The following is an 18,364-nucleotide window of genomic DNA, read 5'->3' as shown; positions in this document are numbered from 1 at the left end:
CCATTTTTTCTTTAAAAATCCCCATTTGTTCATTCAAAATCCCCATTTTTCCTTTAAAATTCCCATTTTTTTCCCCCAAAATCCCCGATTTTCCCCTCAAATTCCCTGGTTTTTTTTTCCCAAACCCCCTGTTTTCCCCCCCAATTTCCCTGTTTTTTCCCCAAAAATCCGAATTTTTCATGCAAAATTCCCATTTTTCCCCTGAAAAATCCCCATTTTTCTGTTAAAATTCCCATTTTTTCCCAAAATCCCTGGTCTTCCCCCAAAATTCACCATTTCCCCCCAAAATCCCCATATTTTCATGCAAAATTCCCATTTTTTCCCCAAATCCCCATTTTTTCCCAAATTCCCTGGTTTTTATCCCAAAATCCAAATTTTCCCCCCAAATTCCCTGTTTTTTTTCCCCAAATTCACGTTTTTTTCCCCAAAATCCCCCTTTTTTTTTGAAAAAAAATCCCCCTTTTTTCCTAAAATCCCCATTTTTCCCCCCAATCATCCCCATTTTTTTCCCCAAAATCCCCATTTTTCCCCTCAAATTCCCCATTTTTCCCCCCAGTAATCCCAAACATGCTGGGCTGCTCTACTTTCTCCTTGCGAGACGTTGTAGAAAAGCTTTTTGCTCAGATGGAGAAGACTAGAGGTGAAAATATGGGCCTCTGGAGCGCTCCAAAGCCAAGTGCCGGCTCCTGGCCATCTTTCGTCTGAAGCAGCGTTCCGGAGAGTCCCATCGCTACTCCAGTGGATCGGTGGCTGAAGTTGCCGCTTCTTCGCCTCCGGGCGACACAAAGCGCGGTCGCTTGCGTGCGGCGAAGAACGAAGTCGCAAAGAAGCGGTCTTGTGTACGCAGCCTTCAGAATACTAGAAGACGGTGGCTGCCACTCTCCTGCCTGTTGAATTCACGTCAGCATGCATATGGAAGGCCCTACAGGACAACTTTCCTGTGCTTCAGGTCAAATCTAATGCACACTGGCTTAGAAATTCTTACTCGGCCCCTGAGTATCAGACATGCAGAAAAGGCGATGGTATCTGCAGAAAAGGACGGCAGTGGTGAGTTTTCCAAGAATAAAGAACATAGACAGCTGTACAGTGTCACATCTCCGTGACTTTTTCTTTTGCCGGGCTGGAATGAGCAGCAAATCAACGTTTCAAGGCAAGATCGGATTAAAGCTGCTGGGCTGCTCCACTTTCTCTTTGCAAGACATCGTAGAAAAGCTTTTCGCTAAGATGGAGACGACTAGAGATGCAGAATAGGGTACTCCGGAGCCCTCCGAAGCTAAATGCCGGTTCCTGGCCATCTTTCGGCTGAAGCAGCGCTCCGGAGTGTCCCTCTGCCGCCACTCCAGTGATCTGTGCACAAAGTTCCCTCTCCTTCACCTCTGGAAGACACAGAGTGCCATAGCTTGCATGAGGCGACGAACGAAGCCGCAAAGAAGCGGGCTTATGTGCGAAGCTTGCAGACTGGTGGACGTTGGTGGCTACCACTCTCCTGCCTGTTGAATTCACGTTAGCATGCATATGGAAAGCATTCAAGGACAACTTTCCTGGGTTTTTACTCAGACCTGTTGCAGCCTTCCTTGGAAATTCTTGCTCGTCCCCTGAATCCTTGAGGTGCAGGGATCTCGATGATAGCTGCAAAAAAGAATGGCAGTGGTGAGTTTTCCAATAAGCAAATGACATCTGACTGTGCTTGTGAAAGAGCAGTTGTTTTATTGTTTCAATTCCCTTCACTGCACACAAAAGATGATGCAATGTTTCTTCGTTCTTCGCATTCAGTGAATTGCCCACTACTGAAGCTGAGTGAACTTTGCCCATTTTCATCTTCAGTGCAATTCCTATTCACTGTCACATCTCTCTGTTTTTTTGCTTTTGCCAGGCTGGAATGTGCGCGCTGGTTCAAGCAGCTGGGCGGGAGTGGGCAGAGAGCACTCCCATCAGACAGCAGTTTGCAGGTTGCCCAAGAAAGGGCCATTACCTTGGAATGTGCAGCAAAGAATTATCTCAGTGCAAGTTTGGGACGAGTGTGCTGTGCTAGTCCACTCTCTCCTACGTAGTAGAAAAACTTTTCACTAAGATGTAGATGACTCGCTATGCAGAATACAGTTCTCCGGAGCGCTCCAGAGTGCCTCTACCTGGTGTCTTTTGGCAGAAGCAGCATTCCGGAGCATAGCACTGCCGCTCCAGTGATCTGTGCACGAGGTAGCCGCTTCTTTGCCTCCAGGAGACAGTGAGATCGGAGTCCTTCTTCTGCCGAAAGATGCTTGGGAGAGGGACTTTCCTTTGGATTGCCCTGGAGCCCCTCATTCTGCCTCTCCTGTCATCTGCATCAGAGTGGAGAAATCTTCCACTGTTGCATCCCGGACTTTGGGTTTAGATCTGGCTTCTGATGTGTGCTAGCAGATTCTGTGTACCCCTGTGTGTCCTCCGGGTTCCCCCCCCGCCCCATGGTAGTCGGTTTCCTGGACTAGCTTACCATACGGGCCCGGCTCCCATCCCCCCTGTCTCTTCCTGTGGGTTCTTCCCTGCCGTTACCCCTCCCCTGTGGCCGGGGTCGCCTCAGCCCCAGTACCAGCCCTGGCCGCGTGCCCAGTGGCCCCCTCTGGGCCATGTCACACCCCCCGCGGCCACGGGGCTGCCCTGGGCCCCGACACCGCCCCTGCCGTGCCCCTATTGGCAGCCCCGGGCCACGCCACGCCCCAGGACTGCCCCGGGACCACCCCTACTATGTCCCTATTGGCTTCCCCAGTCCACATGACACCCCCTCCCCCCCTGCTCCACCCCCCATAAAAGCATCCCCCTATATGTCCCACGAGGCCAGGGCCATGTGGCCATATTCCCCAACACAGGAACTGGGAACACAGCAATAAAGTCCTCTCAGCTCCTGCTGTGATAAGCTGGAAAGGACTCTGTTCTTCCTTAAGGAAACTCAAATAAAGGAGAAGACCTGTGTAGATAACAGGAAATTGCAAGACAGAAAGGAGAAGACTTGTGTCAATAACAGAAAACCGCAAGACAGAAAGGAGAACGAAGTAAATAATAAAGGGCCAGGAGACCTTGTTCTCCTTTCTTGTCAAAGAAGGCCTTTATTAAAAGATAGCCTAAGGAAGCAGGGGTACGGAGTTAACGACACTGCCGCTACTCCCAGGTGAGTCAACATCCCACAGGAGCTGATTACAGCAGGGTCAGAATCTTCACCCTCAGAGGATACGTCCAAAGACTTCCTCTATGGCTTCTTGGTCTAAGGGGGTGACTCCATTCGGACCTCTCTTAAGTCATGGCGACTAGCTCCAGGGGTATTGAAGGCTTTCTCTGATTCTCTGAGACTTTCCTGTCCTGTAGATGTGGATTGTTGAGCAGTCCCTACTTTGGTTTGTGGTCTGAGTCCAGTTTTAATCTTCTGCTGGGGTCCAGCAATTAATATGCAGCATACACTAGGCCTTCTGGGAATCAGGAAGTCACCTCAGGGAGCAGCAGCTGAACTACCCAATGCCGTGAAGGGGACAAAGAGGGTTCAACTTACTAGGTATAAAGGGGTTCTAACAAAGGGGTTAACACTAGGGAGATATACCAAAACTGGGGGAATACAACTGGAGTGTGAACTGGGCATAGGGGCAAATACATCAGGTAAGGACAATACAAACAGGTAGAATTAGTGAATACACTCAAGCAAACTTTCAAACTGTGGAATAAGCAAACAAATGATTAAACATACAAACAGTCTTGAACTGTAAAGGAAACAGACAAATGGTTAAACATCCAAACAAATGGTTAAACCTTAAATTTATTCGTAACAGAGAAGACTTGTGTAGATAACAGAAAACCGCAAGACAGAAACTAGATAGTATGTTGATTACTTAAGCTGACTGTGCAACTAGAACTTAGGCACATATAACACATATAACATATAACATAACATCTTTTCTTATATGGAAAAGATCATTACAGGGCTGTGGACTTTCACCAAGGAGGAAGAGAGGAGCCTTCCTCAAACGACCACCAGAAAATAGAAGAAGACCCCCTAGCAACAAAGGGTGCAAGTGCAGAGTACACCCAGAAATACCATGGACATGGAAGAAGAAAGAGTATAAAAGTCTGTGGGGAGGGGGAAACGGTGTGAGCCGTAGGCAGAGCGCTGACTCCCCGGCTGCACCCAGCACTGTTTGCTTGCCATTGCTTGCTGTAACCAATAAATTTCTGATTGACTCTCAAAAGGCTGAACAAATTTTTCGCCTCAATTTATAAAAATCTGGTGCCATGACTCAGGTAAGGGCTATCCGTTGGAAGCTCCTCACAGGGAGGCACCCTTGCTGCCTTGGCAGCGAGCCCCGCTCAGGAGTCTTCCCTCTGGGACCCTTACCGATGAACCCAAATTTGGTGGCAAGCAAAGAATAGCCGTCAACCCCTTAATCTTTGTGCATGAAGTCCCGGGCGAAAACACAGGATTGTGTAAGTACCTTTCAGTGGTCCTTCGGTGCTACTGAGGTTGCCCCTTTTAAAGGGAACGGGAGCCTCTCGGTTGGGGTTGGGATCCCGGAGTGTGATGAGTGAGACGTCTCTGTGAGATGACGTGAGTGTGGGCCTCATAGTAGTGCGTTTCCCACACCCAGTGACGGGCTGGGCCACGAATTGAGGGAAGCGTGGAGGTGTGTGTAAGAAGGCACTCTGGAAGATGGGACAGAGGAAAAGCAAGCCCTCTGGTCCCATGGGTGGGGGAACCCCTGTAAAGCTTCCCCACATTCCGCCAGATAGCCCATTAGGACTAATGATTAAAAATTGGGATGCCTTCCCTTCCAGGAAAGGAAAGGACAAGGTGAAAATTGTGCACTACTGCATGGAGGTTTGGGGAGGGAAACAAATAAGAGGGGACCATTTGTATTGGCCAGTGTTTGGCTCATTTGAGGATTGGATATGTCAGGCTTTAAATATTTATGTGAATTTTAAAGAGCTCTTGAACTTAGAGGAAAGTGAGTATGCCTCCCTTTGGATAGTGGGGGAAACTCGCACTAAGTTGTTTGCACTTAGTACTAGGGAGAAAAAGAAAAGATCGAAAGAGGATACAGACTTACCTGATTCCACCCCTCCACCCTACATACCTCCTCCCCCTCCACCACCTCCTCCACCACCTTCCCCCCTCCCCCCATTCTCCTCCCCGGAACCTTTACCCACCCCTACCTCCACATTCACCACATCATCCTGAACCCTCTGCCCCAGTACAAGATGACTCGGAGGGGGATGAGTTGAGTGCTGAGCTCCAGGGGAATAACCAGTGGGTGACTAAAAGCCAGACTAAGTAAAGGTGGGAGGAATTGGGATTGTTCCCACTCCGAGAAGCAAGAATGGGTATGGTCCCTAACCCTAATGCAGGACAACCAGGGCAACCGGCCCAAATCTTAGGAGCTAGATATGTGCCCATACCCTTGAACTCGGGAGATGTGAGGGAGTTCAAAAAAGAAATGGGACACCTCTTAGAGGACCCTCTTGGAGTTGCCGAAAGGTTAGACCAATTTCTGGGTCCGAACATTTATACTTGGGATGAGATGCAATCTATTTTAGATATATTATTTACCTTGGAGGAAAGGAGGATGATTAGAGATGTAGGGATGAGAATATGGGATGATGTACACCAACAAGGGCCCCTCGTAGACACCAAGTGGCCTATGCAATGCCCTGACTGGAACAACCAGGATCCACAACACAGAGCCCATATGGCAGATTTGCAGAACATTATAATACAAGGAATAAGAAGAGCTGTCCCTCGAGGACAGAATATTCACAGGGTTTTTCGTGAACAGCAGAAAAAAGATTAAGACCCCACTGAATGGTTGGAAAGGTTGAGAAAAACTTTTCAGTTATACTCTGGAGTGGACCCTGATACCCCGGGGGGGAGGCCCTGCTAAAAATACATTTTGTAGCAAACTCATGGGTGGACATTCGGAAGAAGCTAGCAAAATTGGAGGATTGGCAAGGAAGAGGATTGGATGAATTATTGCGAGAGGCGCAAAAAGTTTATGTAAGGAGGGAGGATGAAACTCATAAAAAGCAAGTTAGGATGATGGTAGCGGCAGTTCGGGAAGGACAAAAAACTGCCCCCTCCCCTTTACAAAAGGGGGCAGCCGTGTGGGGAAATAAGCAAATTCCAAGGCGGACTGATGGGATTGATGGGAGGAAGGAGGAAAGAGGAATTACCTGCTTTTACTGTGGGAGGAGGGAATGTGACAAAGGATGGCTGATGAAAAACAGTTTCATGAAGACTAGGAGTGTCAGGGGCTTTATTTGCTGGGGACACAGGAGAGAACAGAGCCCCTGGTAAAGGTTAAACTAGGTCCCCAGCAACAAGAGTATGAGTTCCTTGTGGACTCAGGAGCAGAAAGGTCAACTGTCCAAACCTTTCCCCAGGGGTGCAAAATATCATCTGAAACAATACAGGTAGTCAGGGCCAAAGGGGAACCTTTTGGAGTACCTGTAATAAAAGCTGTTTTTCTTGAAACCCATTCTAAAGTAGGGGTGGGCTTATTCCTACTAGTTCCAGAAGTAGACTATAATCTCTTGGGGCGAGATTTAATGGTAGAATTAGGAATTGGAGTAGATATAATAGAAAATAGGTTAAGTGTTAAATTGTGCCCCTTACGAGCTGTGGATGAAGCAAAGATAAACCCTGAAGTTTGGTATACCCCTGACACGGTGGGAAGATTGGAAATTGAACCCTTTGAACTAACCATTAGGAACCCTGAGGTTCCAGTAAGGGTCAAACAGTATCCTCTATCCAATGAAGGGAGATGAGGATTGAAACCAGAAATAGACAGGCTCTTAAGGCAAGGATTGCTTGAACCATGTATGTCCCCTTTTAACACCCCCATTTTACCAGTAAAGAAACCAGATGGCAGCTACAGGTCGGTACATGATCTGAGGGAGATAAATAAGAGAACTATTGAGAGATTTCCCGTGGTTGCCAACCCCTACACACTTTTAAGTCAATTGGGACCTGAGAATCAGTGGTATAGCGTAATAGATTTGAAAGATGCTTTCTGGGCTTGTCCCCTTAAGGAAAATTGTAGAGATTATTTTACTTTTGAATGGGAAGACCTGGACACACATAGGAAGCAGCAATTGAGATGGACTGTGCTCCCCCAAGGGTTGACTGAATCTCCTAATTTGTTTGGACAGGCCTTGGAAGAGATCCTAAGAGATTATACACTGGGGGAAGAGACAACTCTAATACAATATGTAGATAATTTATTAATTGCAGGAAAGGAAGAAGAAGCAGTAAGGCAAGAAAGTATAAAATTGCTAAATTTCCTTACCTAAGAAGACTAAAAGTATCAAAATCTAAATTATAATTTGTAGAAGAGGAGGTGAAATATCTAGGACACAGATTGACTAAGGGAACAAAAAAATTGGATCCCGCAAGAGTCCAGGGAATACTTTCACTTCAGGCTCCCCGGACAAAAAGACAAGTAAGGCAATTATTGGGACTTTTGGGATACTGTAGACAATGGATAGAGAATTTCAGTGGAAAGGTTAAATTTCTTTATGACAAACTAACCAAAGACGGATTATTAAAGTGGTCCCCAGAGGATGAGGAATGACTGAAGGTCCTTAAGACTGAACTAGTGAATGCTCCTGTCCTCAGTCTTCCAGACCTCAAGAGACCCTTTTATTTATTTGTTGATGTAGGTGAAGGGACAGCACATCATCTTAATCAGTGCATCTTAACAGCGTGCTTATGTTTTAATTTTACTCTTCCATCCTGGGGTCTTCAGTTTAGGTTTAGATTAAACACTGTACGCAATTTAATACCTCCAGAGCATACTCTTGCTTTTTCCAAGATTTGTGAATTCAAGTTCTCATCTTACAATGAATCACTGGCAAAACCACTTCAAAATCCTAATATATCTGAACACAGGGTATTTTATTTCTAAAAATATCATTACAAGAATTCACCAATAGTCAAACTAGTCACACTACAGGAGTCACAGCTCCTATAGTCAAAATCTATTGTCAAACATGGTTATACAATTATATTTTTCTCATGTTCAGAGTACATCTTCTGGGATGCCACTTTCACTGAAGTCTTCATGACTTCAGTGCTGGTTACTGGAGCACCTTGACTGGTGCTGTTACCTCCCAAAAAATTCCACTGTGGGAAGAGTTCAGACATGAGTCACAATTTATTCTCAAATCAGGGTTTTACTGTAGCAGGTCCCTAATCAACCTTTTTTTTCCATGAATTTAAGCAGAACGAGGTAGCCACTTCAGGAAGAGAGAAGAGGTGCAGGATTTGGCAGCAGATGAAGAAGCAGCAGCAGACCCTCTACCCTACTCCCTGCTTGGTATTACAATTCCACCACTGATTTAAAAATCATGTGATACTCAGGATTCTTTGCTTTCACAGAAAGGTAACACTGGGGTCTTCCTTAAGAATTAAACTCATGTTAGATGCAGTTGTTTCTGTGACACAGGAGGCAGGAAAGCATAAATGGGGTGGGTTTTTTTCACCTCTTGGTTTAGGGCACCTTGAAGCTGCAGCAGGGAAGTTGGGCTGAAACTGCAACACCAACATCAACAGGGTCTCAGGGGACTGGGCTCCTCCAGGCAGCAAAATGCTGTTTCCAACCCAGCCTCAAATGAACCAGGCTGATGGAAAAGCTTCTGCTAAATGCATGAAGCAGAGGTCAGTTTATACAAAATTTCTGTTTCAGCACTGGAATATTTCACATACTTATAATAATTAAGACATTCAAGCACTTCTGGAAGACACAAGCTTGAGTGCCAAGCAATAAAACCTTACTTGTGAGCTTACACAAAGTATTGAATAAGTTGAAACAAATTGCCTGGAAACTTACCAGGTACATTTATTTAAAACAAACAAAATTAAAAATACATATATTCTATTAGTATTTTGAGGCTTCCATATAAAAAAAAAAAATTGAAAAGGAAAGCTCTGATTTTGTCAGCATTGCTTTATCTGCAGATTACAAAACCTGGGGAAAAACCAGCAGAGATAATTTTGTTAGTATTTTCCAAACACCGAGACATCACAAAATTGTATGCAAGCTTAACATGCAGCAGTCAGAGCTGCTTCCAGTCTAAAGAAGTTCAGCCTCCCCTCATTAACAGAGTTTTTGTCAATCTAGTGTATTAGTGTCAAGGCTACAAGTTTTCCCAGTTTCCCAAGAAGACATTTAAGTGCACAATAAAATCATATCTGCAACAAACTATGCTTCAAACTTCAGTGATTCCTGTAATGGGAATTTGAAATTATGCAGACTTCTGTGGGCTCACAATACTCCAGAACAGGATCAATCCAAGTCCCTGCCAGCCTGCAGCTGTTTATCAACATTGCTGAGTTTGACTTAAATATAATCAGCTCAGCCTGGCTGACAGCAGTTTTTAGTTGAACTATCAACTTGCTGCATTATCAGAAAAGCTGAGAGTGACAAGGCCAGTCCTACTCCAGCCCATGAGTGACCCAGGCAGGACAGATCACACAGGGCTAAGAAATTCTTCCTGCCATCTGTAAAGAAATGGAGGCAGCAAAATGAAAATTCTGAGGCTCCTAAAGCCAATGTTGTGAGCAGTTCTAGTGCTGTTTTCACCTCAGTTACTGGTTCATCTTCTCCTTTATCTTCTTTCAGAAGAATGAATAATGTTTCAGCCTAAAGTAAAAAAAAATGAGATATTTAAAACTTCTCAATAATCTTTTGAGGGGACAACAGAAAGAAACAATAGCTCTTCAGCAGTGTCACTGAGTATCCTCAGCTAATTTGAAACATAGATGTAGTAAAAGATAGCAAACATCCACCTGGAATAACTTAAGTGCCATTATAATATGCAGTTCAATTTCAAATAAAGGACAAATAACAAGATTTATACATATTTAGGAATATTTCTATAAATTTTCACTGTCTGTCTTGGTAAATCATTAAAATCTCATCTTAAAGTTAAGCAGTTTTTCAAGCATCATGAAGTTGTGAGTTGAAAAAAAAAATATTCCTACTTAAAGTTAGCCCTGCTCCTCACCCCTGACCACACCAGCAGGAGAGGGAAATCAAAAAGTATGGAAACAGGGTGTATTGCATAATCAGACAAACAATAAGGGTTGTTCTCCAGCAGAGAAAGCCAACTCCACATTCCAATAATTCATGAGGTGTAATTCAGATCAGGAATCACTTTATCACTTACAGCCGTCCGCTCCATCTTACAGAACATAAACATGTTATCTGGGATTAATGGACCTAACTTAGTACCTACCTAAATAACAAAGCTTTGCCTTTGTTATTTGCTACAGAGAAATATCCACTTCTGGGAGAGAAGTCCATAGATTGAGCAAGATAAATCTGTTTTCTTCTGAACACTGGGAAGTTTGAGAATACAGTATATGAAGGAAGGTGCACCTATTGAGAAATAGGTCAGAATTTAAAGTTCGGAAAAAAACACTAAAAATAAAATTAAACTACAAATTTATAGTTGAAGCTCAATGTTAAGTTCAAATGTTCAGTTATATTCCTACCCTACATGAATCTACATATAGAATTCTATTGGAGAAAAGGAGCAGGGAACACATCATGGAACCAATTACTGCAATTCTCAGGCCTACAAATCCTCAGATTAATTCAACAGTTCCACTGTTGGTCAGAATTCTGATAAGGCTGGCAAAAATCCCCCCATAGTAAGATGGTTACAGTTACCAGCTCCTGAAAACTCACATTTGTTGCTGAGCTATATTTACAGCTCTGAAATTGAATCACAGACTGGTTAGGTTAGAAGAAGCCTTAAGAGTTTTCATGAAGTTCCAACCCACTGCCATGGGCTGGGACACCTTCCACTAGACCAGGTTGCTCCAAGCCCTGTCCAACCTGGCCTCAAACACTTCCAGATATTTTAGAGGGCATTTTAAAAAGGTAAAAAAGGTAAACTAAACTACAAATTGTTCTTTTTCAGAGCAACTTTACTAAAGAAAATAAAATTACACTCTTGTAAATGCAGAGTGTCTTGGCCATGTCCAGATCTGGTTGGTCCAGCACCTTTTGCAGTATCTTATCTGCTTCATATCTTTTTTTTTTTAATGTCACTAGCGGTATTTTTAGGAAGATATGAAAGAAATGTTGCAATAAAGAAGCTGAACATACCAATTTGACAGCCTCATCAGTGTCACGGGAAGCCACTGCCAAAATCTCTGTGGTGGGATTAAAAGTCACACAGGTGGCAGAAGTAACAAGGTTCATTATGGCCTTAACTGGTTTAGGATGGTTTTCTTTGAGGCAGGCATCAGTGGTGTATAAATTTACAACTCCAGAAGATGAACTAAAGAACAAAATGAACAAAGATTATACTGAAAAGTAATATTCCAGTATATACTGGAATGTTGTTATCTATAGCCACTACTCACCTGAAAATGTAATTTCCAATTATTTACTGGAGTCTGCAATAATATTTTGTTTGGAGCTTGATTTTCCTTTGGAGTTTATAACAGTATTTAGTGGAGGAGTTTAGGTTTTTGCTGGATTGGATTTTCTTTTTTCTTATTATATAAGAGACTCAACTGTGGAGAGCCTTGATGAGCCCACCTCTTACCAGGATGAATTCAAAGCAAGGAGAGCTTGGTATCAAAATATTCTGAAATGACTTCAAGGTGATATTTTTTTTTAATAACTGTAGCATAAGCTCACTTTAAAATCCTCTTCCACAGTGAGATAGGAAAATATATATTGTACTCCTCCATTTATTTGCTATTCTCATTTAAAAGAATCCAAACACTGGCTGAAACTGCATCTCAGTAAATTTGGAGAAACAGTTTCAGCTTGTGGCTTTGAGTTGAGGCCCCTTTCGAAAGGTTAACATGCTGCCTTGCAGAAGCCAAATTCAGAGTACAGGGAAGAGAACTAGAAAGGGAGAAGGCCTTGAATCAACATTCCTGTTACAGAATTTGTGATTTTAGTCACTGTGATTTCAAAATTAACTGCTGAACCCATATGTGGCAAGAGTAATACTAGTATCACTCCTATTGTTTTAGGTGTACTATGGTATTTTATATTTATTATTATTTATTACTATTTATTATTATTTTTTTTTTTTACGGAGAAAAGTAAATTATTACCATAAAATAGGAAATATTAATCTATTTGTGTCTACTCTAAGCTTATTAGAACCAAACCATGTTCCTATACTCTCACTCTCACTACCCATAGGTTCAATGAAGAGCTTCAAAATGATAGCAGAAGACGCTGTCAAAGTTCAGTCACTTACCCACATGCCACATACTGGTTATTTTTTGAAACAGCAATGCACTTTCCTTCCAAACAACCTTCATCTTCAAATTTGTGTAGACACTTTCTGCTTCTCACATCCCAAATGAAAACTTCACCTTCCTCTGGTTGCAGAATGAAAGATGTTAGAGAAAACACACATACACATCACTTTGTTAGTACATTTTGCTAAAAAAAAAAAATATAATTAGATGACAACTAGAAGCTAATTTACAGCTATCAAATATAGGATATTTAAAAAAACCCAAGAATTATAGGCATACTAAAATAGTTAATTCCATTCTTTAATGACTGATCACTTGGTTGTATTTTTAGGAGAGATACTAGCATAAATTTTTAAAATTATTTCTCTAAAATTATAAGTGACTTATAAGAACTCATACAATTTAAATGGAATTATTACTAGAGCTGCTGCAATACTCACTTGAATAGCTGTATATTTTACTGCTGTCTGGGGTGAAAGCAGAGGCAGTACACCTTCCATTCACCTTCATAGTGCTGATCAGTTCTTTTGTCTGCAGGATGAAGAACAATGCTGACAGAGATTCTACCAAAAATCTACAGAAGAGTTGTTTCCTGTCCCACAAAAATCTTAAGTTACCTACCCTGAGATTCAGAGAACAGCACCAACATTTTCAGTGCCTGCAGAGCATAAGCTCCTGAGTCTAACTGCAGCTGGATCAACAAACACTTGTTTGCTCCCTCGCTGAACGGCCTGAGTTATATAAGACTGAACTTTCTCCTTTAAAAGTATTTTTCCCTGTGAAAGTTTAAAACAAATCCACCTGCCATCATAAGGCATTTTAAAATTCAGCTGAAAGATTGCTCTATGCATTATGAATCAGTGTTTGGCATGATTCATGAACAGAGTACAGCAGCAGGCACTAGCATGACTCCCAAAAAAGCAGTCCTATATTTCTTCCACCCCCAGGTGCCTGTTCCCATGCTGTTTCCATTCCTCTTGCCAGCACAGTGCTTGTGCAAGCAGCTGAAATACAGCACTGACACACAACTTCTTCAAGCTGAAAACCCCATGGAACTGCCCTGAGCTTCACCAGCCCCATGGAGCTGTGGAACAAAGTCTCACAGAGTCCAAATAATTCCCTAAAGCTGCAGTGGGTTGATTCCACAGCACATATTTGAGGGCTGTCACAATATGTGTCATACCTTGGCTTCAGCTGAAAGTTATATTGCCTTGCAGATGAGATAAAAGCAGATGCAAAAGGGAAAAGGTACCAAGGAAGCAAAGCTACACAAACCATGCAGAGAAAGTACCTTCATGGACAGCAAGTGAAGGTAACCTGAAGTTCCAATTAGCAGCATAAATGATCCATCTGGAGAGAGTTCGAAGTTTCTGAGGAATTTTTCCTCCACACCTTTAAAAAGAGATTAGAAACTTGAAATTTGTGCAATTTGTTCTTTGGCCTCAATATTTAGAAGCAGGATGAATATGACTAAGACCTGATTCCAGCTCTTCATTTCTGCAATATGCTGTCACAGAGAAGCTGAACTCAACCTTGCTCATGTGTGATAATTAATATCCCAGACAATTAACACTAAAGGTACTTTACTTCCTTGAAGATAAGTTAAAAATACAACCTCCAACAAGCCACTGCACTTCGTTTTAAAGCAAATTCATGTGCCATCTCTATTTGGGACAGCTTCAACTGTGCCCACACACTCAGAGCTGCAAAACATACCTCGTACTTTTAGGATAGGGATGATACTCCCAGCCATCATGTCATACACAAAGAACATGCTGTGGTGAGTACCAGTGGCTATAACTTGCTCTCCATCCACACTGAAATGAGCCTTATAAATTGGAAAACTCTCTAAATAGATGCTTTGTATTTTTGGGTTCCTTATACCGTCCACCTTCAAAAAAGAAAGCAACAAACCAGGCTGTCATATTGAGGAATATATAAAATACTTTTACAGAGAAAAATCATATCAACTTCTCAGCTGAGACTTAAGTAGTAAGAGGTACACCACTGTGAAGCCTTAAACTCTTCCTCTCTCCAACAAATGATCTGGTTCTTAGCTCCTTACCTCATGTAACAGGCACTCCCCTACCTTTCTGATAGACCTCATACCTCTTGGCCATGCTTTGATCAAATAATCACTTCTACTGTGCTTTTTCTAAATGGAAACATCTGCTTTGATTTGGGTTTTCTTGCAGCTCTGTGAGACTACCACATTCCACTTGTCTGACCATTCTAGTGACACTGGGCCATGCTAAGAATTCCTAAATAAAATTAGGATCTTTAGTTTCCAGAGGAGCCCGGCAGTATCTCAGGATGAACATCATCTTCCTGCAGCACAACCTCTCCATCCCCAACATGATTTCACAGCAATTTTACAGTCTCAAAGCAAAGTGGGCTGCTCCCCCCACTACAGGCTCTCCAAACTTAGGAACAAAAAACCTCGTTAGTACTTGTCACTTGCAAACCTTCAAACCAAACGTTTCTAAACACAAATCTTCATCTAAAAACTCTGAGACAAAGAGTTTGCCAGTACTCTGCATGTGCTTGGTGTGAAGTCACAGGTGGAAATTCCTTCCAAGATGCCTTTGACCAAGGAATTTCCATTGTAACCACAGACATTGTGTAACCACTGACAGTGTGCAGAGGAAGAGAGAAAACAAAGTCTGCCATTCCAGGCTATTTCATATACACTCAAAAAAAAAAGGTTCTATGTTAGTGACCATCAGCAGGGTACAAACTGAAGTTCTTCACCTGGAAGAGGGACACAGAGCGATCATGCCCAGCTGTCATCACCACTTGAGCTGAAGGATGAAACTGCACTGTCACCAGTTTTCCATTGGCAAAACGTTCCTGGTTTGCAGGAAGGCAGGTGCTCATCTACAGCACAGATCAAACAGTTAAAAAAAACCCAACAATCACTTATACTGAATGAAAAGCCATTTACTCTTTATGCTGCAAGACCTCAAGCCCTGTGATGAAGTTCTGGACAGTGTGACATGAGCAGCGCACACACAGCCCATTCAGAGAGCTTCTCCAATACAAACACAGGCTGAATTCACCAGCCTTTCTCTCTGCATTAAAACTGAGTGTAAAACCGGCTGCATTCTGAGATAGCTGCAGGAGATAGTGTGAGAAATACTCATTTAAGGCTGTCTTCTTAAAGATTCTATCAGTCGCTTCAAAGCTGTGGGAAAATTCCATCCTCCTTCTGCAGAAATTAAAATCCTACTACAAGATGCTATTTAGAGTGCAGAAAATTCTTATGTCAAACAATACACCTCAGTTTATTGTTTCATGCTTTCATGTGAACTGTTCAATTTGCTTATCCTCTAGAGGATAAGCAGAAACAAATTCAAAGAATCACTAATTTTATACACAACAAGAGTCAAAGTGTGCACTTAAGTCCAACTGAAGTGGAAGGATAAGGTTTGTCTTTACCTTCAAAATCCCTCTTGGCAGAGACTCTGAGCTCGTTATGAAATTGCCAGTCCTGCGTAGCAGATCATCATCTTCATCACTGTCACCTCATTAAACCAAAGCACATGGAATCAGCTAATTGCACAAATACCCACAGCAACATCAACACATTCCTCACTGAAATGAATTAAATTAAAGCACACTGAAGGACATAGCTGACATAGCCAGCATATTATCATACTACTGAAACTGAGAAGACATCAAAAGTAATTATCTTCTAGCAAGCTGAATAGGGAATCACATAAACACTTATCAGAATAGCATTGGGCATATTTACTATCACTCAAAGTCCTTTTGGATTTCTTCCTGTTTTCTAGATCAGCCCAGGCAGGAACTCCTCCCATGGCATGCTGAAACCTTATGAGAAAAGGAGAAAGAGAAAAAAACATAACTTTTGTGAGACAGTAATTTCCTTCTATGAGTTAAGCACTTAGAAGAAGCAAAGTCAGAATTTTGCAGGACTACTTGTACTTAGAACACAATGCAAGTTTTTTAATTTTCTAAAAAAATTTTTAAGATTTCACTATTTCTTGTATAATTCCCTAGAAGACAAATTAGTTTGGGCATTTTGATACAAGTATTAAACAAATTAGTCCAGACAATACTAATGCCCATTTTATTTACTATTCTTAGTTTAATTTCTTATTTAAAAACACTGTAAATACTGCAGGAAGCCCTGACTTTAAAAAGACCACATCAGCACAGTGGATAAAGAGAAAAGTGACTTTGAATGTCACATAAATATATTTTAGCTTACAAAATTGTTGGCTTGGAAGGGAGATCATCCAGTCCAACCCCTCGCTACAGCAGGGTCACCTGGAGCAGGTGGGAACACGTCCAGGTGTGTTTGGAATATCTCCAGAGGGAGACTCTACAGCCTCCCTGGGCAGCTATTCCAGTGCTCTGTCAACCTCCATGCAAAGAAATTCTTCTTCATGTTGTGATGGAACTTTTTGTGTTTTAGTTTATGGTCACTGCCCCTTGTCCTGTTCAAGGTGCCACTGAAAAGAGTCTGGCAACATCCTTCTGGCACCCACCTTGGAGAGCAATGATCATGACATCAATATAGTCAATACAGTCAGCCACAAAAACATTAGTGAAACTCACTGTTCCTCAAGTCTTTTTTTTAGTTTTTTCTTAGTAAGCATTGTCTCGGCATCACTTTTCATGAAATCTTTCCGGTACTTATGGGTCATATCAACACTAGAGGGGAAAAAACAAACAGAACACAAACATCGTTCAAACCAAGACCACTTACAAGCACTACCGAGTGTGATACGTAATTCCCATCACCTAACCTGAACTTACTTTTCCTCAGCTTCATCATCCTCATCTACCCAGGCCGGATTTTTGAGCAGTAAGTCACGTTTCGCTTCCTTCTCCACCCTCGAATCGCTGGAGTCCTCCTGAAGGCCCTTCCCCTCTGCAGCAGTAACCTAAAACCAACCAAACGGACCGTGTGACCAGCGACACGGCTCGGAGCCCGGGGAGCGAGCAGGCTGGGCCGCCGCTGTCGGGTCGGGCCTGGATGTGCCGTACCCGTCGGGGCCCGGCCAGGCGCCTCAGCAGCTCGTCCTCCTCCGCATTGAGGCTGTCGCCGAATACCAGCTCCTCCAGCTCCCGCTCGGCGCCCGACGCACAGCTCAGCGCCTTCAAGTGGCGGGCGCGTCGCGCTGCCTCGGCGGCCGCGGCTTGATTCGCCACGGCCAGGAGCCGCTTCGCCGTCCGCTTCGGTTTCGTCATTTTAGCCGTTCTGGTCACTTTAGACACTTTCTTCGCCGCCTTCATTCTGGGCGCTTTCGCAGCTTTTGCCGCCCCCCGCTCCTGCCCCGCGGCCGCCGCCGGACCACGCATCGCGCACCAGACCCGGAACCGGAACACGTGCACCCGATCACGTGACCCCCGCCTGGACCGCTCCCCTCCTCCGATAGGCTCATGACGCCAACACCCCCACCCCCCACCCCCCCCCGCTCCATGCGACCAAGCCCCCGCCCCTGGCGGTGACCCGTGATCACGTGACTCCTTTTTTCACCTCCCTTTGCCCCAGCTTCCCGCCCACCCCGAGTTCCACGTGATGCAGCCCAGCTGGGCCGCGCCATTGTGAGCCCGCGGGGGGGGGAAATCCCCGACCCGGGAGGCAACACGCGTCCCTCACCGGCTGCTCATCGGCCCCTCACCGGGACCTCCCGTGCGCGCCGCCACTCGCTGGGGGACACGGCTGCTCTTACGCCCCGCAGTCCCTGCCTTGGCGCGGAGCGCCCATCCCCGGTAACGAATGAATTCGCCCAGAGGGGGGAGGAACATGGCAGTGGGGCCGCTCCGCGCAGCCCGATCCCGGCGGGGGCGTGTCCGCGCCTGCGCAGCTGTGTGCTCGTGTTGTTGATGTACCGGCGGCTGCAGTCGGTCCTGGTCGGTCCCCGGCGCTCGGAGCGGCTAAACTGCCCGGCCTGTCCCCGCCCCGCCGGGCCCAGCCCCGGCCCCGGGCACTTGCAGCGCCCGAGTCCCTGGGGCGAGCGCGCAGAGGCAGCAGGCGGCTCCTGCCCATGAGGGCCTGATGGAAAACACAAAGGAGCTGGTGAGTACCGGAGCCCGCGGGTGGTGCGGCCGCAGCAGCCCCGCGGAAGCTCCAGCCCCTGGGCG

At 44.3% G+C, this 18,364-nt stretch overlaps 2 protein-coding genes across 11 annotated transcripts in view; one reads left to right on the top strand and one right to left on the bottom strand.

Moving 5' to 3' along the window:
• Positions 1-8,814: 8,814 nt before the first annotated feature.
• On the bottom strand, positions 8,815-17,661 carry UTP18 (UTP18 small subunit processome component). Its single transcript, XM_053994685.1, is given in 15 exon segments — positions 8,815-8,978; positions 9,594-9,653; positions 10,249-10,391; positions 11,127-11,301; positions 12,244-12,367; positions 12,688-12,778; positions 13,539-13,639; positions 13,964-14,138; positions 14,999-15,124; positions 15,686-15,771; positions 16,002-16,081; positions 16,832-16,927; positions 17,033-17,160; positions 17,264-17,608; positions 17,611-17,661. Coding segments are annotated over 14 exon segments (1,746 nt in total). The 3' UTR covers positions 8,815-8,978; positions 9,594-9,628.
• A 166-nt stretch (positions 17,662-17,827) lies between these two features.
• The window catches only part of MBTD1 (mbt domain containing 1), a 35,765-nt gene continuing 35,228 nt past the window's right edge, over positions 17,828-18,364 (top strand). For 5 of the 10 annotated variants that reach the window (XM_053995101.1, XM_053995095.1, XM_053995093.1 and 2 more), the window contains exon 1: positions 17,829-18,299. In XM_053995101.1, the coding sequence (XP_053851076.1) occupies positions 18,279-18,299 (21 nt within the window). In that variant the 5' untranslated portion in view covers positions 17,829-18,278. Of the gene's footprint in view, positions 18,300-18,364 lie in introns of all 10 variants that reach the window. The other 5 variants (XM_053995091.1, XM_053995089.1, XM_053995088.1 and 2 more) reach the window with 2 other exon arrangements.

The sequence above is a fragment of the Vidua macroura genome, chromosome 19 (assembly GCF_024509145.1).
Source record: "Vidua macroura isolate BioBank_ID:100142 chromosome 19, ASM2450914v1, whole genome shotgun sequence".
Lineage (NCBI taxonomy): Eukaryota > Metazoa > Chordata > Aves > Passeriformes > Viduidae > Vidua > Vidua macroura.
Note: the sequence above shows the minus strand (reverse complement) of the source record. Positions and strands in the feature narration are given on the sequence as shown.